This window comes from Acipenser ruthenus, chromosome 1, assembly GCF_902713425.1.
Source record: "Acipenser ruthenus chromosome 1, fAciRut3.2 maternal haplotype, whole genome shotgun sequence".
In the NCBI taxonomy this organism is placed as follows: domain Eukaryota; kingdom Metazoa; phylum Chordata; class Actinopteri; order Acipenseriformes; family Acipenseridae; genus Acipenser; species Acipenser ruthenus.
In genome coordinates this window covers 85,407,475-85,430,489 of record NC_081189.1, presented here as the reverse complement: position 1 = coordinate 85,430,489, position 23,015 = coordinate 85,407,475, and the positions used below count along the sequence as shown (strand labels likewise).

Here is a 23,015-nt window from a genome sequence, read left to right as displayed (position 1 = left end):
AATGCTTTAGGCAAAGAGAGTTAATACAAAATGCATTGCAATTTGTTGCAATACCATTAGAGGTGTTAAGAAAACCAACATGCCTTTGGGAAATAGACTGTGAATTATGTTTGAAGTCCTACTACTGTATGCATAATAGGAGGATAAAGCTGTTTACTGGATTAGTATTTAAAGGAGGATTCAGTTTCACTATTTTGCATTATCTTTTTTTGGTGAAAAGTACTTTGTTGTGTTTTCCTATTTTGCTAAATCAGTATTTCTCCATCATAATGTTGTGGTGTTTTTTGTACTTATGTATACATATGTGTGTGTAAAGAAAAAAAACAACAACTCATAATTCAGAACAAAAAAACAGAACAAAAAGGGTAGTTTTAATTGTGATCACCATTTTGTTGACTGTTTTAATACAGTAAGTGGTATTTTGAATTTAAGTACACACCAAAATATCTGTAGTATTAGAGCTGTAAATGTTGAACAGATGTAGAATCTGCAATAAAAATAATGATGTGAAGCAGAAGGCTTTTTGTCTATATTAAGGTACATTACTGTAGTGAGTGGGTCTTTTGTACACACAGGCTCTCTGGTTTGGAACGTTCCCATGTTTATAGTGAAACTGATATTGGGAAGGCTTTAAAAGGGTAACTAAAGCTCAGCTTATTGTAAACTGCAACATTTCAGGGAATCTTATTTTTTTGTTTTTATAATTCTTGCCTACTGCTTGATTTCTATATTTGGGCTGTTGTACAGTACACCATTAGACTTTTTTATGATATGTAATATTAAAGAAATAATTGGAAATGGCTTGAATGGTCAGATTTCAGTCCAGAATTCCATGAAAATGGTACTGATACATTTGTTACAATATGTTGACTAATTGCAAGCCCAAGATTTTTGTGGTATTCTGATCTTTTTTTAAAAAGTCCTTTCAGTACGGTTTATCCAGTGTTCTGTAACAAACATTTAATGGAATGCCCCTTTCCGTTGGACAAGGGTACAGTGTGTCTTGGTTTGAACATTTATCATTTTACCTTTCATATTGGAAGCATTCATATTTGTGATTTGAATTCAAATCCATGATTCATTTAGGTTATATTAAAATGAGCCCACAAACAAAAGATTAAAAAAAGTACTTGTTAGATGATTGCTGGACTACTGTATAGTTTGTTATTGAAAGCTTGGTCCAGGTCTGTTGAGCAGTAGACAGGATGGGATGCCCTTTCTGGATTAATGGTTGGCCTCTGGGTCTGTTTTCACTTCACTGCTTTGTTGGTTTTGTGCAAGTTGACCAGGACAGTCTTGATTTGATTCCCCTTCCCACATTTTTGAAGATACTGCAAGGAATTAATCTCCTCTGCCAAGTACTGTGTTTCTGGGCATCCCATTCCCCTGGAAGGCCTAGATCTCTAGAGAAACGCTGCACCAGCCAGTAGATTTATACATGTTTTCTTTGCTGTTATGCATCTCTTCTAAAGGATGCTGGATCTTGGTGAATGACAGATTTGAAACCCTAGTCACACAGGGTAGCATCCACAATAACGAACTGGGACTTGTTGTTTTGCTTTTCTATTTGTGGGCCAAGCTAGATAAAGAGCTATTGTGACTCACTCCCCGGCCATTCAGCAGCCAGTGATTGTCGGTGTGGCAGCCCCTACATCTCGGTGGCTGATGCTGCCTCGTGATTTAAAACCACTCAAATAAATTAGCGGTTGTCTAAATACAGGGTATGGGCAGGAAGGGCCTACTACAGTAAATGAAAATGGGTGGAGGAATCCAATTCAGCTCTTTCACAAAAATGGAAAAGGAGATTCATTTTGTGAGCTGCAGTACTTGTCTATTCCTGTAACTGCTGGTACTACTTCCCTGTTGTGGACTGATATGGAAACTTTAGCTCTCCCCCCTCCCCCCCTGTTGAAAGGGTATAATCCAAAATAATTAGACCCTCTGATCTTTGTGTCTAGAATACAGTGAAGCCTTTCTCTCATGTTCATAACTTACCCCTCCCCCCCACCCTTAGTAATTGCTGTTTTGATTGGAAAATAAATCTTTTAATGCATCTCCTCTCTCCTTCCCCCTTCCCTCAAAACAGAAAAAAAGGTTTTCCTGAAGACCCAGTGATATACAGTAGAGTATGGATGAACCCTTTTAAATATGGAAGTATTTTAGCTATTACATACTTGCCAACAGAACCTATGTCGGGACAGTCACGATTTCATAGCAAATGTCCCGCGTCCCGATGCATAGGAAGAAAGTCCCAATATTTACCCAAAGAAAAAAATCATTTATTCTGCACAGTAGAGTTAATGAAAACCACACGCTGTGCTCTTCGTGCGGCTGACACATCTGCTGATCACTAACTTATACAAAGGTAAGAACGCTTCCTTATATCTATTTTTACTGTCATAATGGTCGTGTTGAGTTGCGGGGGGATACTTCTATTATATGAGTGTTTTTTGCGTATGACTCCTCCCATGTGTATGATGCGTATGACCCCCCAGTTTCTAAATGTTGGCAAGTATGCTATTATCCCAGGTTGTAGTGTAGGCCTATGTCGTAATTGCCCTTTAGTGACTCACGCTGGAAGAGTTAGTGAAGAACTGGATGTTCATTCTTTGTATCGTATCATTTGCTGTTGGATTTCATGCTAATATGATACAGTAGTACAGCATCCATTGACCCATACTGTAGAATCTAAGTTGAACCTCTGGACTATACATAATGTGTTAAGCAGATTTTATATTCACTCTGTCTGTTCACAGAGAATATTTCGAATTTTTCAGAATTAATGTAGAGCGAGCAAGAGAGAGAATTCAAACTGAAAGTAAAATAAAAACTATAGGAACACTGAAGCCCAGTCTGACCTGTAGTCAGTTTTGTGATTTATTTTATTTCAACCTTTTATTCTTGCTCTGTGAGCATTGTTGTTTTTGTTAAAACCTTTTATGTATTTTTGTGTTTAAATAAACACTGCTGCCTTTGCCCCACAGTACTTGCCTTTTGTGTTGTTCCTGCTTCTGGCCTGATGTCACCACCTCAGCCATCCCTGTCACATATGGATATCTTGGTTTTTTCTCTTTGAACAAAAAATACTGTAAATGCTAAATGATAATATGTCACTGCTAACAGCCAACATGGTGTGAAATGGCCATGAATTTCTAATATTAGCAATGCATTTGAGCCTCTTGTCTCTAACAAAATTGATTTTTAATATGATACCTTAAATACCTAAAATATGGTGGTCTATTTTTAATCTCCCCGTACCATACTGCTGTTGAAAGCGCTATTGATTGCTGCAGTACAGTAGCTAGGGTTTCTTTTAAGACTGACCTTGCAGCTGCTTGTGATATGTAAATATGAAGTGGGGCTATTTGATGGCTTGTGCTTGCTTACTAGTACACTGTTCCACTTGCTGCTGATCACTTGCTGGTTGATAAAAATATCCTTTGCACTGGCTTCCTGTGAAGGGAAATCCAAGGCCTGCAGCTTCACTAGTAAATACATCTACCTGTACTGGGCAGAGGGCATTTGGGTTTAGTCCCAGATGTTTCCAGTATCTGGCAGTCGCTGTTTTGATGGTTTGTCTGTTAACCGTGCTTTGAAGAATCCTTGCAAAGTCTTTATTCCTTTGCACTTGTCCAGTGGTGTTTGTGTTAGCAAAGATTGTCAATTTTTGCTATATAAATATCAGGCCAGTTTATCGTCTGACTGCACCCCAATGTATTAATTCCATTTCACTTATGAATATATCATAAATATCATAAACTTTGTTGACTTGCTTTTTCAAATTTTTCGCATAAAAAGCAGCACCCCATTTTAATTCGTACTGCGGAGGGTAATTGCTTCTTATCAGCTTGCCTCCAAATAATTTTATGAGTCTTCCTCTCCTTTCTTAAATGCACAAACCTGCTGCATTGAAAGAATCCATTCCCAACATAGAAGCTTGTTGCTAGGGAGCTGTCGTCACTGCCCTGTGACTTTTGCTAGTGTATTGCTGCCACACGTGAATACCTCCTCTAGCTAAAATAAATTTGCTTTGTGTTATTGTGCAATACATGTGTATATGATAACAGTACAATATGAATGCTTTGTTTTTAATTGTTTTGTATATTGTTGTTTGTGATGTGCAGTACGAAACAAAACGAACAGTAATTCTAAGTGCCTGTGTATATTGCAGCTACGGCATGCCCAGTTACACAGTATAAACTGGGAGCCAACTCCAGGACCGCGATATATCCGAATCCACACTATACTGAGGGGCGATATATAACAATATTTAACAAGATTATTCTTTAGTAATGTGCGGTCTGCTATACACATCAGGTTAAACTAGTTTTCTGGATATGCGGCCCATGATAAAAGTTTGGTTTATATATATATATATATATATATATATATATATATATATATATATATATATAATCTAGTGCTGTGCAAAAGTTGTAGACATGTTGCATTGTTCTACTCCTGATGCATTATGAGCATCAACAATTTAGTCAAAGCCTCCACTAGTGTTTTCTACTATTATAACAACCTTGACTTGCATAAAGAAGGAAAAACATTGAGTGAAATAGCTTGCATCACTTGATTTTCAAGGTGTGGTATCCAAAGCATAATTAACAAGTGCAGAGAAACGTAATCTGTAATTGACAAACCCAGGACTGGAAGACCCAAACAGCTGTCTAACAAGGATTTATGCACTGCTCTAGTTTCTGACCCGGGTAGATCATGCCAGTGTGAAAGGGGCTTTAGAAATATTGTTCCTGTGTGTAACATACAAAATGCTGGATAGCTGTGTTACATTTATGGATAAACTGAAAAAAACCAAAACGTATCACCATAAGATGGACCAATAATAATAATAAACACTAATAAAATGTAGAAAAGTATTTCATACAGTTTCGGTTTCGTTGTGGTAAAAAGAAATTAAAATAAGGGGAAACAGCAATTTAAACACATTCAAATTAGTTTCAGTAAATCTTAAAGAAAACCACTTGTAAGTAGTGTTTTTTTCTGGTCTTTTGTTCTATGATGGCATTATTATTGTCACACGTTAGAAATCTATGTACTTAAGGGTTGTGTTTTGTTGTCTTTTTTTTTCCCTGCTGATGCGCAAATTATGTAATCCTGTTCTTGTTTGGACCCAAACACTTTCTAATTCAGGCGCCCTCAGTTGCTGTAGCTGAAAGGGCACACTGCCGCCATGAATAGACATATATTTGAGGGGTATTGCGGCAATTGAGAAGGCAATTATTCCTATACCTTATAGCAGTGCATCAATATGGAAGTGTAGTTTTAGAATATAACATAAAAACAAGAACTGTCTTCAAAAGCAGAGACTTCTAAATACGACCAAACAGCAACCAGCTTTTTTCAGAGGTCTTCAGAGCATGGATCACGTCAACTTGTAGTACCAAGTTGAGTGATACTTGACTGGGGTTTTACCTCAGCTTTTTATAGTTTTTTCTCCATTTAATACATCAGAAGACCCAATTAAATCTGATTATTTGCTCTGTTTTGACAGCTCTTCTCTTTGTGTGAATAATGTATTTAAAAAAGTACCGGTGACTCCTTTTTCAAAATTAATTGAATGTGAGCTCATGGTTCACTAACTTCCACCCCTCCTTCCCCTAAAAATTAGGTGAACAATAATTCACAGGGTCCTTGCTACCAAATACAATACAAGTATATGTGTGAGAGTTGTTTAATACATAACACAAGCTTGTACAACTGTTAATAGGTTAGATTTGCTTCATGTATAGATGTGTTTTAACAAAATATTGGACAAAGACTGTAGGGGTTTATCACTGAGCCTTTGAATAAAAACACTAAGCATACAGTGGCGTCCAATTTTCATTTAAATTCAGGCTGTAATGAACGTGTTAAATATAATAGTCTCATATTAACTGTACCATGCTTGGACTAAGCCTGACCTCTCTCTGTTTCTAAAAAAAATCCCCTGCGCAAGCAGTTTTCAGACACCCTGTTTACCTGCCAAGGCTAGTTTTTTAATTAATATGAAACTCTACTGTAAGCACTTTTTCCAAATTCACTGCATTAAGTCATTTTTTGGCTGGATTCAAGAGAGTCTCGAACCGTTATCTTTTCGGATAAGAAAAAAGCTTGCATCCAAATTTTTATAATTAAGCTCTCATTATTTTCTTAATATAATGAGGTACATACTCCTGTCTTTCTTAAAGCAAAACCCTGCTTTGAGGTGCCAAAGACTAAGCCTTTTGAAGGTCTAATGCCCTTCCAGAATTCTACTGTGTGTCTGAGACAGACTTTTAATTCTTTCAAACTCTACAGTCTCCCTGTAAATAAAATACCTCTGTTTATTGCAGTAAAACTTAAATAAATGCAACTCTGTGACTTTTTTAGTTTTAAATGTAACTCTGTCCAACAGTTGCCTTTTCTTTTGTAATACAAAAGCCTCCGTATTTTTGGCTCACAAACATCCCAATTTAAAGTCGCTACCATCCTGATAAGAACTGATATTGTAGACAACTTTTCTAATTTTAAATGAAATGCTCTCTTTGGCTGCCAAGTTTAAATTCATTTCTATAATTTAATGAAGAGAATGGACATTACACCATAATACACTCTTATTCTCATACCAAAATGTATTTCATTAGTTAATTTTGCTCATTATAGAAAGACCTTGGATTCAAAGTGCTGATGATCAGCTGGTCTCACTTTGACTGCCAAAACCTATTTTTTCATACCCATCACCACTCTGCTACAAGCAGGTAAAGAAGAGGTCACCAATTTAATTATATATTCTTTAGCAGGTCCACTGTATACTACAGTTATTAAATCCAGTTTACACTTTATTGTCATATATTCAAACTTAACAGTTCCTCTGTTTTATAATAAAACATTTATACTTATATTCTGTTATAATTATTCTAGAATACCTGTGTTTAGCTTAAAGACTACTTTCAGATCAAGCTTGCTTCTTTCTCCAAATAAGATACATGATTGTGAATCCATTAAACTATAGGCTTGTTAATATTGAGAAATACAGCAGCATTATTAAGACTTCTGTTGTTATTACTATTCTTATTACACTAAAGCCCCAAACAGGCAAAACTACTTGTTAGTTCAGATATTATGTATCTGTTTACTTCAAACGTATTATTTCTCTTGAGAGAGTTTATTTGATTCTGTTTCTTATTAGATCAAAATACTTTTTAAAACCTAGGTGCTTAGTTTCAATAAAATCAAACAGGTATAACATTGTTTTAACCCTTTGCTGTCCTATATCGGACCTGGTCCGACATAGTAATTTTCCCTTTCCGGTCCAATGTCGGACCCTGTCCGACATCACCAAAAAGACGCAAAAAACAGGTCTCTAGTCGTTTTTTCTCTGGAAAAAGCAGATAAAACCATTCAATGGCCGAGTGAGACCGATAGGCGCCGAGAGAAGCCGAAAAAAAAGGGGGCGTATCTCATGAATACTGATAGACCCGACACCACATAGATAACACGGACATAAACAAACAAGATAGCTGCTTCCGCATCCAGCACTCAAAGAACATCACAGACATTTGCAGAGCTTTTTTTAGATGATATAGTAATAAAATAACGACTTGGATCGCATTATTGAGGAGTTTGGTGATAAAACGAGTGATCAGGAGATGATTTATCGGTACGTACTACTATTACGAGGTATGTAAAAAATATAGCAAACAAGGGGTGGGGCGGGGCTGGAGATGCAGTGCTGAGTGTCCTGTTGATATGCAGTGCCTTTTAAACCTGTTTTACTGTGAAAAAAAAACAGCGCGTCTAAAATAAACTGCGCGTGTGAAAATAAATTGGACCTGACGCGCCTGACACACACTTAATAAATGGATCACAAAGGGTTAAACCTTGTTCTGTCTATAATGGGTTACTTTTTTCTTTTTATTACTTTGCAATACCTAGCCTCTGTATTTAGTTCCCCGAAAACGATGACTTCATTTTCAAGCTAATTAAAACAGATGTCTGCTTCTGCCAAGGTTAACACAGGCTTCCGCGCGTGATAGTGCTTATTCAGTTAAAGATATGGGAGGCCCTATATTTTTAAGTCATAAATGAAAACATTGAAAAACAGGCGGAAATAGGGCTGTAAAGAGTTAAAAAAAAAAAAAAAAAAAAAAAAAAAAGAAATGGAGCACTGGTTAAAAAGAAAAGCACCTTTTTCTTCTGCTGCATGCAAAAACTTCACGTCCGGCAATGGCAAAAGCAATGGAGAGTGCTCTGTCTCACAGTGATCAACAGCTTAGGTCTCCTGAAAGCAGCTTATTTTAAAGCAACACCAGTGTGAATGATGATGCAGTAATATATATATATATATATATATATATATATATATATATATATATATATATATATATATAGTTTTTTATATGCAACAGTGCCTTTTTTTTGCCATTCCCCCCTAAAATTTTGGAATCCCCCCATTGGCTGCAGCATAGAGGGGCAAAAAATGAAATTCAAGCCCTGTTTTTTGTAAATTTGAATTTGCTGGCTGAAAGGTCCTACTAATGTGTAAGGGTGGTTTGGCTGGAATTTCAAGATCCATTATCTTAGTTCCCAGTACTTACTGTTACTAAATCGCTAGGTCACAGCTGCAAATTGTATTTTAGCATCACAAAAACAAGTCCATTGATGGCTGTTTCCCAGAGGTTTGGACTCCGAGACACGTTTTTCAAGCCCAGGTATTTGGAGTAGGTTGCAATGCCATGGTTGTGCAGCTGAATCACTGGGATTCTTCAAGAACTCTGGGTGTGGTGCTGGGAACAACTACAGTACAATAGCTACAGTAATTTGAGTACTTGACAAGAACTGATGAGCTGAATGGCTCTCTTGTCACATGTTTTTTTTGTTTTATTTTCCCAGATACAGTTTAAAAAAGGATTACAAGTTAAACATGTTCAGTAGGTTATCTTTGGAAAATAATGCATGGTGTACAGTAGGCAGTAAGCTATTTAACAACTAAAATGTTTTGGTTAAATTGGCTAAACCATGCTTATTACAGTAGCTTCTAGGTCTTTTTAGTGAACTTGTAAAGTAGGCCTTCATACAGGACAGAAATATAAACAGTGAATGATGCATATAAATCACTTTGCATGTAGTGTAAGGGAGAGCCGTAGTTGCTGTAAGAGACTGCACAGTATTTCTGGTCTTTAAAAACATGAGTGTTGTGCTAATGAAATGGCATTGTGACCAAACCTCCATAATCACTGCATGAACAGTTGCCTTATAGTGTAGGTACCTGGAGCACTGTACTGTGCTATAAATCTGCAGTTGGACTTGCATACTGTATCTCAGCTTTAAACATTCAGACTGTGTAAAGCACTTTAGTCAAGTGAGCTGACACTGTACTTTTAATTTAGTAATTTAGTTTCAAATCTGATTTCCTGAAATAAAGTATTCACAGTGTAAATCACAGTGGTTTATCTCCCAAGACAGGTGGTGTTTTATTTACAATGAGAAAGGTATGTGTAATGTTTTTATAGCCGTTATCTATTTTTGTGGGTTACAAAAATGTAAACAATGCCAACCAATGACACCACAACATGTTCTCTTGGCTTTGGAAAGATTGTCATTTAGTGCTTGGAACATGATTTACATTACTCCGTATGGAACAATGGTCCCAGGATTTGAACAAAAGTGAATCGGTACTAGGTGTGCTTGAGTCCGCACACAAAGAAGTGTTCGTAACAAGTACGGAGATGTTTTACAAGTACAAGTCATTTTTCTGTTATTTGGAGAAAAAAAAAAGAAGTGGTTAGTGTACCCTTTTTGTAGTATTTGAAATGTTCACATGCATTCCTGTAAAAACTACAGACAACAAAGGTGTCACTGGCAGAGTTCATAATATTTGACTTTTGGTTGAGCTTGTACTGTACAGGAAATGCTTAAAACTTTTCCTGGGCCTACAGTATCAAGTTCCTTTCTATAGTAAAGTATACTGTAGTATATTATGAACACATACTGTAAGACTGACCTAAGAATTTGCTGCAGCATCCTTGAAACTGATACAGGAAACTTGGTTACAGGGAGTTTTTAATTAAATGACGATTGCTGAGAAATTACTTTATCTCTCCCTACAGTTTTCCTTGAAGTGAAAGAACATTGTTGAGTTGTAGAAGGGTTTAATAAAGTGGCCTAAATCTTGGGGCAAGATAGTCTTCTTGTGACGAACATACAGTAGTGGTTCACTTGTAACTGCTGGATCTTCACAAATGCACAACTTACACAACATCAACCCTTAGTTTGTATAATGTTAATTAGGAGTTTCAGTCACTAGTCCATGCAGTACATACTACAGTATCTGCAATGTGGGAAACAGCTGCAAGTGAGATTCTGCAGCCTTCCATAGAGCTAGCATTGCTCTGTGTACAGCACTATATATTACCTGTACTTGGATGTGTACACTAATATGTAATTGGTAATTCATATGAAGTAAACTAAACTGATTGACTGATACTGTATCGGATACAGTCTGTTGACCACAGATTAGAATACAGCTGCTCTTAATTACTGTGGTAATGCCATAGGGTTGGGTCTTGTTAACTCCCAGATCAGTTCACTCATACAATATATTACTGTTTGTATTACAGTATGATGTAGCCTATACTGTATACTTGCAAAAGGCTTGTTTCTCTTTGCAACAGTCAATAGTAATCCGCAAAATGCAACAATTTGTATAAGTTTTGGTATTTTTAAAGTGCAGTACTGTATGTGTTGCTTGTTTGTTTTCTCCCTAAAGGTCAGGCTGTTTTCTGATCCTGTTAGTGCTTCAATATATAAGCATCACATGATGTCTGTACACTGAAAACTGCTGAACGTCTAGCAGAGCTCTTAATATACATGAAGTTGCAGACCACGCAATACCTTTGACCTGTCTTTCATACTTAACTTGTCTGAACATAATTTAATTCCAGCCTACTGTTCAGTGACATTTCTGCATATCTCAGTCTCTGCTGGCCGAGGCTTGGGCTAACCGTGCATTTGTGTTCAGAAGTTTCTTTGTTTCTAAACTGTACTTACAGTAGTAGCGTGACCTAAAAAAAAATAAAAATAAAAAAAGGCTTACTGTAAATAGTCTCCAAGCCTAGTGACATCAATTTTCCTTGAAGACTTTTTTTCTGTTATGCAGTAGGAGTGAACTTTAGCTTTGGCTATTTCAGTTTGATGGGGTTTTAATGTAACTTACAGTTATGATATTCCTGCATTAATATGTACTGCACTATCCTCGCTTCACATTTTTGGATGCAGTAATAAAAAGTGAAGCGTCTCAGTAATGTATATATCAATTGAAAGTGGTTGATAAAGCAGGCCTGTGTCTGATCTCCTTGTAAAACTGGCCTGACCACCAGAGCGGGGTTGAGATTATCATAATTATTTCTAGAAACATTTGCCTTCAAATAGAAATCAGTTTATTTTAAGAACATAAGAACGTTTACAAACGGGAGGAGTTCATTCGGCCCATCTTGCTCGTTTTGGTTGTTAGTAGCTTATTGATCCCAGAATCTCATCAAGCAGCTTCTTGAAGGATCCCAGGGTGTCGGCTTCAACAACATTATTGGGGAGTTGGTTCCAGACCCTCACAATTTTCTGTTCTGAATGCCCCTTTAACTAATCTCCATTTGTGACCCCTAGTTTTTCAGGTCGAAAAAGTCCCCTGGGTCGACATTTGTCAATATCTTTTAGAATTTTCAATGCTTGAATCAGATCACCGCGTAGTCTTCTTTGTTCAAGACTGAATAGATTCAATTCTTTTAGCCTGTCTGCATATGACATGCCTTTTAAACACGGGATAATTCTGGTCGCTCTTCTTTGCACTCTTTGTAGAACAGCAATATCCTTTTTGTAACGAGGTGACCAGAACTGAACACAATATTCTAGATGAGGTCTTACTAATGCATTGTAAAGTTTTAATATTACTTCCCTTGATTTAAATTCAACACTTTTCACAATATATCCGAGCAACTTGTTGGCCTTTTTTTATAGCTTCCCCACATTGTCTAGATGAAGACATTTCTGAGTCAACATAAACTCCTAGGTCTTTTTCATAGATTCCTTCTTAAATTTCAGTATCTCCCATATGGTATTTATAATGAACATTTTTATTACCTGTGTGCAGTACCTTACACTTTTCTCTATTAACCCTTTGTGGTCCTATATCGGACCTGGTCCGACATCGCAATTTTCCCTTTCTGGTCCAATGTCGGACCCTGTCTGACATCATCAAAAAGTCGTAAAAAACAGGTCTCTAGTCGTTTTTTTCTCTGGAAAAAGCCGAAGAACCATTCAATGGCCGAGTGAGACCGATAGGAGCCGAAAAAAATAAGGGCGTATCTCATGAATACAGAAAGCCCCGGCACCACATAGATAACACGGACATAAACAAACAAGATAGCTGCTTCTGCCTCCAGCGCTCAAAGAATATCACAGACATTTGCAGAGCTTTTTTGGATGTTATAGTAATAAAATAATGACTTGGAAGAGGTATGTGAAAAATACAGTGAACAAGGGGCGGGGCTGGAGATGCAGTACTGAGTGTCCTGTTGATATGCAGTGCCTTTTAAACCTGTTTTACTGTGAAAAAAATTACTTTTAAACTGCGCGTGTGAAAATAAATTGGACCTGATGCGCCTGAGACGTGCTGAATAAATGGACCGCCAAGGGTTAAATGTCATCTGCCATGTGTCTGCCCAGTTCTGAATACTGTCTAGATCATTTTGAATGACCTTTGCTGCTGCAACAGTGTTTGCCACTCCTCCTATTTTTGTGTCGTCTGCAAATTTAACAAGTTTGCTTACTATTCAAGAATCTAAGTCATTAATGTAGATTAGGAATAGCAGAGGACCTAATACTGATCCCTGTGGTACTCCACCGATTTACCTTGCTCCATTTTGAGGTTTCTCCTCTAATCAGTTTTCTGTTTTCTATTGTCAGGCTAGGATTCAAGCCTGAAAGATATAAAATCATTCAGATATTATAACAATATTACCAATCCCACTGATTCTGTAACTGTGGCTTGAGCACAGGATTTTTTCCAACCAACATTCGGTGAAGGAATGAGTGGAATGTTAATGACATCATAGTAGCAAAGAAATTCCTGGCATGAGATGGCTTGGACGACAACAGGCTTAAAAATATATATATATATATATATATATATATATATATATATATATATATATATATATATATATATATATATATATATATATATATATAGCATTGCTACAGTACCTCATATTTCATATCTGGCATCATGCATCTTAAAATGAAATCTGCTTAAACACTTTAGATCTTTTTACGGTGGATACCCAAGAAAGAGTTCTTCCAAACCTGAGGCTCTGAGCAGAAATAGATTCCATGGGGGGCAGCGGTGTGGAGTAGTGGTTAGGGCTCTGGACTCCTGACCAGAGGGTCGTGGGTTCAATCCCAGGTAGGGGACACTGCTGCTGTACCCTTGAGCAAGGTACTTTACCTAGATTGCTCCAGTAAAAACCCAACTGTATAAGTGGGTAATTGTATGTAAAAATAATGTGATATCTTGTAACAATTGTAAGTCGCCCTGGATAAGGGCGTCAGCTAAGAAATTAATAATAATAAATAATAATAAGTGTATGACAACAACTGTTTAATCTCCATACGTGAATATACAATACAAGATATCATTATTCATTGATTAAGTGTTGATTGTTTTATTAATGTAATTAGACACACCTGCTAGTAATCAAGGCAGGTGTATTTAAGCAGGTCTGTAAGGTGTGTCAGTGACTGTGTGAAGGCTAAGGCCTGGGAGAGACTTGTGTGCAGGGCGTACCAAGGGGGGTGTGAGTAGTGCGGCCGCACAGGGCGCCGACCTGAGGGGTGTGTCGATTGGCTGACGAATAATAAGGCCTAATAAAAAAAACAAATGTGTGGTTCGGGTTACCTGACTGACCTTGAATATTTTTTGCTGATAATGGGCTACACTTTTCATTATCAATCTGAAAAACTGACCACTGTGCGCAGCCACGTTTTCGCTCATGCGATTTTTACGGAAGCCACGTAGCAAACAAGATCATATAAAATGTTGGCCTGAGCAGCACGGCTGCAACGTATCGCCAAGTAGCTGTTTTGCACTATTTTTTGAAAAATGCGACCACGTACCAGAAAAAAGAATTATAACCAGTGTTAGACTCGGGGGTGAAACGCCATTTCTCACACTCCATCTTCATTGTTGTTTGTCTTGATAGTAGCCTATTTTATTTCTCACCATAATTATACTTTTAATGTTAAATGTTTCCGACGCATGTTTACCTTGTACTGTGTCTGCGTGTGCTCTCTGGCTAAACAGTAGCCTACTGAAATTGACAAGCGGCATCAGGAACTGAATTTGATGTGGCAACTAGGTTTTAAAGGGCGATTGCATTTTCATTTTTTTAAAGAATGTTATCACATAACATGTGTTGATTCAGTTGTGACATTTCTAAAATAAACTAAATTTTTTTTATTTTATTGCATACATTTTGTCGTGCTATTTCGTCTTTTTTCTTTCTTTTTTTAATTGTATGCATTTTATTGCTTGTTTCTTATTTCTGTGATCTGTCTGTATGGTCTTTATATGTTATATTGTAAGAGCTTTGGGATACTATATTGTATGTAAATAAAGGGCACAAGTGTAAGGCTAATATTGTCTGTCTTTATGCTTTCGTTTTCATTTGCGCCCTGTAGTTTCATGATCTTTTTTTAAGGGCTTAGGATGCAGCAATCCTGTTTATTCGATTGGACGTATGTTATTGTATGCTATATTGTGGTCATTTTGAGGACTTGTCTTATTTGAAAGAACTGAAAGAGTTCCTTTGCTATATTGCATTGTGACTGACTGTGCTGTGTCAAAGGACAGTGTGTCATTTTGAGAGATGTCCTGCAGTGTTGATACCAAGCTTTTTCTATTTTGTGGGTGGAATATCCTCCAGTTTTAAATAATCATTGTCTAATCCTAAACATTTTTAAACCAGACATTTAGTGTATGTAAAATTAGCTGTTTAAAAAAAAAAAGGGACTAGGTGAGAGTGAATAGTCACATTGTTTTACAAATGGTTTCATGTTTAATCCGTATTAACATTTTTGAAAATCCAGTATTGCACCGAAATATAGCCTTGCAGCCAAATAATATTTCTCATGAACAGGCAAGAATAGCCCTCCTAGTTTAGAGAGTGAGAGTCTCTTTTTCTTTATTCTGGGCTGGGAACCTTCCAGAGAAAGTCTACCCAAAAGAGAGATTGGCAGCATTTTCCAGTTCAGCGTCTTCTACTATTAATTATAATTATTATACTGATTAGTAACCTAAATTTTAGTTCCAATCTAATATAATTGTTTACATGCAAATAAACATTTTCCCATCCAACTAACGGTATGATTTTTTTTCAAGCAGGTAGGTCATTTATTTGCAAGTTCACTAACAATCCAACATAGTTTCAGAAGGCTAAAATTGAACGCTTGTCTAATTTAGCCATATCCATTGAATTTGCATTGGTGCATTCCATTGGACATTCACAAAGATTTGGAACCCTTTTATAATTTATTTTTTTATTCGCTGACTGCAAGTTCCGGGGGTGGCAGGTGGCAGGGGGTGGGTGCTGGATTTATATCTTGCACAGGGCGCCATCAATGATTGGTACGGCTCTGCTTGTGTGGGGAACCTTATGAAAGGTCCTGTGGTTTTATACTTGAAGAGTATATGTGTTTGGTACTGGTAAACAGCTTAGCTGTCCAGTTTATAGATAAAAAACTGAACAAAGTGTAGTTAGCACTCCTGGAAGGAGTTAAGCTTTTGTTTGTTTATTTTGTTTTTGTAAAAAATATATATATATATATATATATATATATATATATATATATATATATATATATATATATATATATATATATACACACATACATACAGGTACCGGCTTGTTTGCAATCGATCTGTGGTCCACAGTGTTCCTATTTTACTAGAAGACTGAGGTCCCAAAAAGTTACCCTACGTTGTCAATATATATATATATATATATATATATATATATATATATATATATATATATATATATAATATATAATTTGTCTCAATCCTAAAATTCAAGGTAATGCAAAATGTTTGCCTGTAGCTGTAAGTGGTTAAGCTGGTATAGTAGCCTGGCCCTGTTATTAAAAACCAGTTTTGTAATTTTGCAAATTAGTTGTGCTACCGGAGTATCCCAAACATTACTTTCTTTACTTTCTTGCCATTTTACTTACTGCCAAACATCGGAAGGCATTGTAGTTAGGTCGATACAGTATTTGTAATTCTAGCACAACACCCTTAACTTGCTCTGTTACTTTGAAGACTCCTGCACAGATCCAATCCCATCACTAAACACTCACAGGGGACGGGGCAGGGGGGAGAAGGTGAGCTCATTCACATGCAGATTCAGCGAGTTGCATTCTCTATTTTAATATCATACTGTAACTCCCAAGTTTTTACAAAGGTATTGGAACTCAAAGGTACTGAAATGTACTAATTCTTTTGAAGAAGTGGGGTAGGGGAAGAGTATACTTTATGTCTTTGTGTTTTGTATTCTGTCGTGTGTAACTAAATAGGGTTTCAGTAGCTACGGTTTAAGAAGAGATTTAGAGGGGTGGTCTAGCCTAGTTTACCAGACTTGATAGGTATGTTAGGGTCAGTCTGCCATCTAGTGGTCTTTTTTATAGAAACATGTATTTATTTGCAAATTAAACATCATTCTGAGTAAGCTGGTAATTTGGATGCCATTTAGAACATTTTGCTTGTAAGCAACAGTGTTCTTGATGCTTCATCTTCAGCATATTCACTGCAGTGTATTAAAATATAGTAGTTCAGTGCTTTTACTTGTAAAAACACATTACCCCTGCTGTCAAATACCCTGGTCCAGTATTTAAAGGGCTTTTTAATAGTAGTGTCATTGTTGTACTACATTAACACACCTGTTAGCACCCCATACATTTATCTGAGCTAGTCATCTTAAAACCACCTTTTTAAATTTGAAATAGGCCTGTTTCTGTTCCCAAGTTATGAAAACAACATATCTACTGTGTCAGCACAATTATTTTAATGGGGACCATTGTGTACCCAGTCGGCCTTGAAAAGCCCTTGTATGCTGTGGTATGGCTAGTGATCAACGCTCAATTTTTACTTCAAATATGGCAAGCCGACCTGTCAAGTTTGTGTAATTTATTTATCAAAACAAAGTACTAATTAACTGAATCTTGATTGTTTACTGTAGGAAGAAGACTTGATTTAGTTATCAGTGGTAATGAAACAAATATACATCAAATTACATCCGAGGCAGTTATTTAGTAACTTAAAAAAAAAAAAAGGTCTAGTGTAGAGTATAGCCTATAAAATCGAGTTTTACTCTTTCAACATAGCAGAACTTCATGACAGAGGACTAGGAATAATAACTGCACTCAAGACAAGTCAACCGCGCCCTTTATTTAGTAAGCCTCATTTTTTTTTTTCTTTTATAACTTGTCATACTGTCTGCACAGTGGTGTGGGTAAGTCATTTTTCAGTTGTACTCAATGTAACCACATTTTTGCTGATACTGGTATTTACATAAAAAATGTATTTACTGTATCTCTGAATAATGGTAATGGTTTGTCAGAAAGGGATTTTTTAGCAGTATGCTGTGCAGTTCAGTTATGACTGAGGTTTTAAGATGGTGTGTCGTACTACATTTGAAAGCCAGGGGGTGATAGAGACTGAACTTCAATTGACACAGTAAAAGAGGCCATGGTAGTAGAATTTATAATAATATTTGCTGCATTACTGTACGGTGTCTTAGGGTTTTAGAGAAGTATTTGGTGTTACAGTAGGTCACATGTACAGTACTATACCACACATATGTGTTTAAAATAGCTGCGCTTTGAACCTGGGAAGCAGTGAGTTTTCTTGTTTTGCCTGTTGTCTGGTTAAGGTTTTGGTGTCTGGCTGTCTGTGTATTGTAATAGTATCTGTAAATGATAGAGTACATACAACTTCTAAGTTATCAATACAGAGTTAGGACAAGAACATTAAGCAGTTAAAAGTAGGAGGTAGCGTACTGTAGTGTTGTGACACGGGCATTGGCGGGGTTGCTGCTGGAAGGTCAAACCTACACTTTTTCTTTTTACTGGTGTATTCATATAGCCACTGACATCAGCAGTGTTTGTATTATTTCTTTTGACTTTTTAAAAATACTAAAGTGTTTGGTGTTAAATTTGTACTGTAGGTTTCTAACGATTCCCTTGTGCTCTGGGCCAGGAGGCTCACATGTGACTTTTGGCAGACATTTCAGATGAAACAGGAAAGTCATATGAAAAGAGCTCTGTTTGAAAACAGATCTCCACTTGTCTTGCACATCTGGGCACTAGACTCTGTTTTCTTAACAAAACTTGACATTGTCCTTTCATACTCCCATTCCTGACGACCTAATGATGTAGGTGTGGTACACATTTGCAATGGACTAAAACAAATCTGGAATTTTTGGAACTTGCACAAAGTTTGTTCCAGTCAGCTCAGCTATGTTATGTTGGATTTGAACACACTGTAGACATAGTCTACAAACACTTTTAATAGAGCATTACTTTAGGTGATCAGTTTGATAAAGAACAGTACTCAATAAAGCAACCGGTGAACATACAGTACAGTAGTCTCCGCATATAGGAACCCCTCCTAAGAGAACACTTCATCGCTACAAAATGGAATGTAAACAACGGTAAAATTTTGTAACGTGTAGGGGTGCTGTGTTAATCTAGTTTGACAGTTTGTTTATTAACATTAAGTTAACCCTAAGTAAATCCCTTTATTTTTGCCTCTGCCATTGTGATAGCCCGAAACACACCCGCTAGCTAATTTCACAGTACATAGCGATTTAAGCTTTTTGATCGTGTTGTTGTTTTAATGTCAGTTTCTTCTGTACTTTAAACTTCATATTGATTCATTCACAGTACCTATATTAGGGTTTTTTTTTTAATTTATACTGATTTGTTGAACCAGATTAAGGTTGAATTGACTTGTCCCAGAATTTTTTTTCTTGACATTCCCCTTCACACAACTTTTTTTTATTATTCTAAGTTTATAATCTTGTTACATGCTTTGTTGCTCCCAACTAGTGACCCCTGTACAAATGTTTGTGTTTCATAATCCTAAAGCCTGAATTTGTTATTATTTTGTAGGATTTGGAAATAGTGTATTCATACCTACATGGAATGGAAGCCTTGTCTAACCTAAGAGAACATCAGCTAAGGTAAGAGTAAGCTCCTTTTACTTCAATATGTTAATATTTTAAACAAAACACAATTTCATATGTAAGCTATCTAATCAGTTTATGCAACAGTATTACAGTCATTTTGGTTGGCAAAAAAAGCAATCAAGTAATCAAGACCCCAGTCACACATTAAGCATGGAATGTGAAATGATAATTTCCATACCGCTCCATAGAAGAAAAAACTTCCACGGCATAAGGTTATTCAAAGGTTAAACATTCTGCAGTAGCTGTAAAAACAATCCTGTAATATGTTAGTGTTCAAGTAACCCCAAGTGCTGATTTGCTTGCTGTTTTTTGTCAAGTTGATTTACTTAGTATGAAATAGGAGTTGCAAAAGAGGAACGCCTTCAGCTCTCTGAATTGAAAAATGTTTGTCCTAGAGTCACAGAATTATAAACAGAAGCCTTTATGTTTCCATAAACAGCAGGGATGCGTGTTTATTGCTGATCAAACTGCAAAACGAAACATGGAAAAGAACAGTGACTGACCAGTGTCTTCAGTCAGTCATGTAACAGGACAGTAGGTCACTGGCTGAAGTTTCCATTATTTTTGGTAAAGGCCTGGAATTGAATAGGATGCTGTTTTATCTCTTATACCCTTCTGTATTGTGGTGTCATACATTTTTTTTTCTGTAGTATGTCAAAAAGGTTTTGAACCCCTTGTGCCCATACATAATTTTAATTGTACAGAGTGCACAAAAAGTTTGTGAGAGGCAAAAAAATATGAAATAGCAGTTCACATTCCCTTGATGAAACAAAAGTAACGCAGTGCAAATTATCAAAGAAGGACTGGGTGTGCATCTTCTCTTGCTTTCATCTTCAGACACAACTTACTCTCCTGACCCAATTTACCACCAACATCAAGATCTAACTGAATTTCATATTGCATTAAGAAGGTTAAGGTTCTAAAGTCACAGACTTAGATGTAAAAGGTCAATACATTGTCTAGTCTACTCTCCAGCTAAGGAATGGATAAAAGGCAAAATTTATGGTATATCTCTACTTATCAAGTTTTATACCTGGTAACAACCTAGGTTGGTTGTTTACTTTTGATTCTTATTTATTCAAGAACTTCAGTTTTGAATGGCTATTTTATAATGCAGATTAGCTTCAATCTCAATAATACATGTATGCAGTAAAATATGTGTTGAGACTGCTTTTCTTGTAGTTATTCTTTTTTAATGTTAGTTATCTATTGAGATGTTAATCATCACTGATTCAAACAATACAAGACCCCACTGGAAAGCTTTTTTTTTTCTTTTGGTCTATTTTTGTTATTCCCAACCCCCCTCAAATACAAGACAATTAGAGGCAATATGAATAAGCAGTCACAAATATTCAGTCGCCTTGCTTTAATTGTTTCGCTTCTTTATTTATATAAAATGTGTTTGTAACCTTTGTTAAATGTTCTTTATACAGTATTTACCATATATATTGTACTACTTTGCTTTTGCATACTAAGCTACAAAAAAACCCCTGAAATATATTGGTTGTTGGTTTTGTGATGAATTCAAGGGCTATACATACTGGTAGTAATTTTAATTTGCATATATGTATTATGTTTTCAGAACCGTTCAGACAGATATCATTAAACCTGTTGTTTTTTCCCCCCTCCTATTTCTGCAGGTTAATGTGCGAAACCGTAAGATATGAAAGACATGAAGCAAATGAAGTGCTATACTAGTAAGTGCATCTGACATTATATCTCACTTTCAAGTATAACAACTGGCACCATCTAGTCTTTGGGATGATGATGATATATAGGTCTGACTTCTACAAGAAAACTGGTTTTGTACTAGTACTGTACAGTGTTCCTTGTGACTTTTGTGTTAAGTGTGGCTGCTCACTGCTTAATGGACATCGGATTATGTGCTGGCAAATTAAGGTGAACCTTGAATTACAGGCTGGGGTGCCACTATTCATTTATGATTTAATCTGTCAGTTTGACTTTTGCTTAGTTTTGGAGAGACTAAGCAGACCCAAGGAAACTCATCTGGCATTTCTTCTGACATCTAAGGTTAACATAACAGATGGGGATTTTTTATTTATTTTTTTTTTAAATACTTGCATTACTTTTGTTGTTTGCTTGGAAGCTGTTCTTTTTTCCTTCTTTAATTCGTTCCTCCTCTTTTTCTCAGTGAAATTAATGAAGCTATTTTCCAACTTGAAGTAAAATCAGTAAATCATTTCCACTAGTTTTTAATCGTCAGATTGTCATCTGTTATAATCCGCTGTAAACATTCTTTAGGGTGTGAAAGTACAGTAAAAAGTACTCTACTGTACTTTACTATGATACTGTATGATTTAAGTTAATGACCTCTTTTTGTCATGTGCTCTTTTTAACAGCTTTCTGTTAAGTTTATTATTGCAAATACCATTTTGTTCCAGTTTCTACACTCAGTGCATTACTGACACATTGCCTCCTTTTATAATTATGGTAGAGAGCATGCCTAATTAGTTTAAGCCTTTTCAAATGTCCATGACTTTCTCTTGACAAAAAAGATGTGTGTGTTTCAAAGATTATTTGGAATTAACATGGTGAAATGAGTCATCACTTCTTTCTATAACATGAATTAAATAAGAATTCCAGTTGTAGTAGCTGTAGTATGTATACCGAGCATCAAAAGAAACCTATCACTATTATAACACATTTATTAAAAAAAAAATAATAATAATAAAAATGATATATATATAAATGATGGACATTCACTCGATCATTCATCCTTGACAATGACACTCATGAGTGACTGACTGAAGCATATGCACTTAATCACCTAATTAGTGAGACGGTTGATTGGACACTGGATATGGAGTGATTTCTGCGGGTGAATTGCAAGCTTGAATAAAAGCAATAAAGAAAATCACAGAAAATAAAAATAAGTCAAGAGAGCAGCGCCTTCGTGCAATCGGCATGTTGGAGGCTGGACTAGGGCAGCGTACTGTGGCTCGCCGTCTTGTGTGCTCACAGACAGCAATTTCAAACCTGGCGAGACAGAATAACTAGACACAATGTCAATGACAGGCCACAAACTGGGAGACCAAGAGTCTCAACACCTGCCCAAGATCGACAGATCATTTTGCAGCATCTTCGTGATGTCAGTTGTTAATCAGCAAAATAAAAAGTCACTGCACCTGCTGTAAAACAGTTTGTTATTTTTCGATCACATCTAGTGAATTTTATCCAAATATAAGTGAAGTTTATTTTGATGCTCAAATATAAGTTATAAGTTTATTTTGATGCTCAAATATAAGTGATATGTTTCTTTTGATGCTCCAATATAAGTGATAAGTTTCTTTTGATGCTCAGTAAAAATTTAGCTATAAATCCCTATGCAATGGAAACGATTTAAATTAGTCTGATGCATGTTCCACTTAGTATTTACTGTATTAATACAAAATAAAGCTGTTAGCAGTTTGTCAAGGGGCCAATATTTACATATAAGGAGAAAATTTGTTCCTAAGAGCAAATATTTTTTCCAGAAAAACTGAACGTGCTTTTAACATATTTCCCATTCATATGCATACTTTTTTGTAATATTAATCTAAAATATTGCATTGTGAATTTCACAAGATAGCAAACATTTTCTAGACATATAGTATAGTAGTCATATCTCATCAGTACTGAAAAAGAACCAGTGCCATATCAACAGTAAAAAATAATATAGCATTAAAGTTGCCTTGAATGTATAAAGTCTATATATAACAATATTGTAATGCAAAT

The 23,015-nt window shown here is 36.1% G+C and overlaps 1 protein-coding gene across 6 annotated transcripts in view; it reads left to right on the top strand.

The window, feature by feature from the left end:
• Positions 1–23,015, top strand: part of rapgef2b (Rap guanine nucleotide exchange factor 2b) — a 157,134-nt gene that overhangs the window by 47,382 nt on the left and 86,737 nt on the right. For all 6 annotated transcript variants that reach the window (XM_059031365.1, XM_059031354.1, XM_059031357.1 and 3 more), the window contains exons 2-3: positions 19,204–19,274; positions 20,921–20,977. In XM_059031365.1, coding sequence (XP_058887348.1) covers positions 19,204–19,274; positions 20,921–20,977 — 128 coding nt within the window. The remainder of the gene's footprint in view (positions 1–19,203; positions 19,275–20,920; positions 20,978–23,015) is intronic.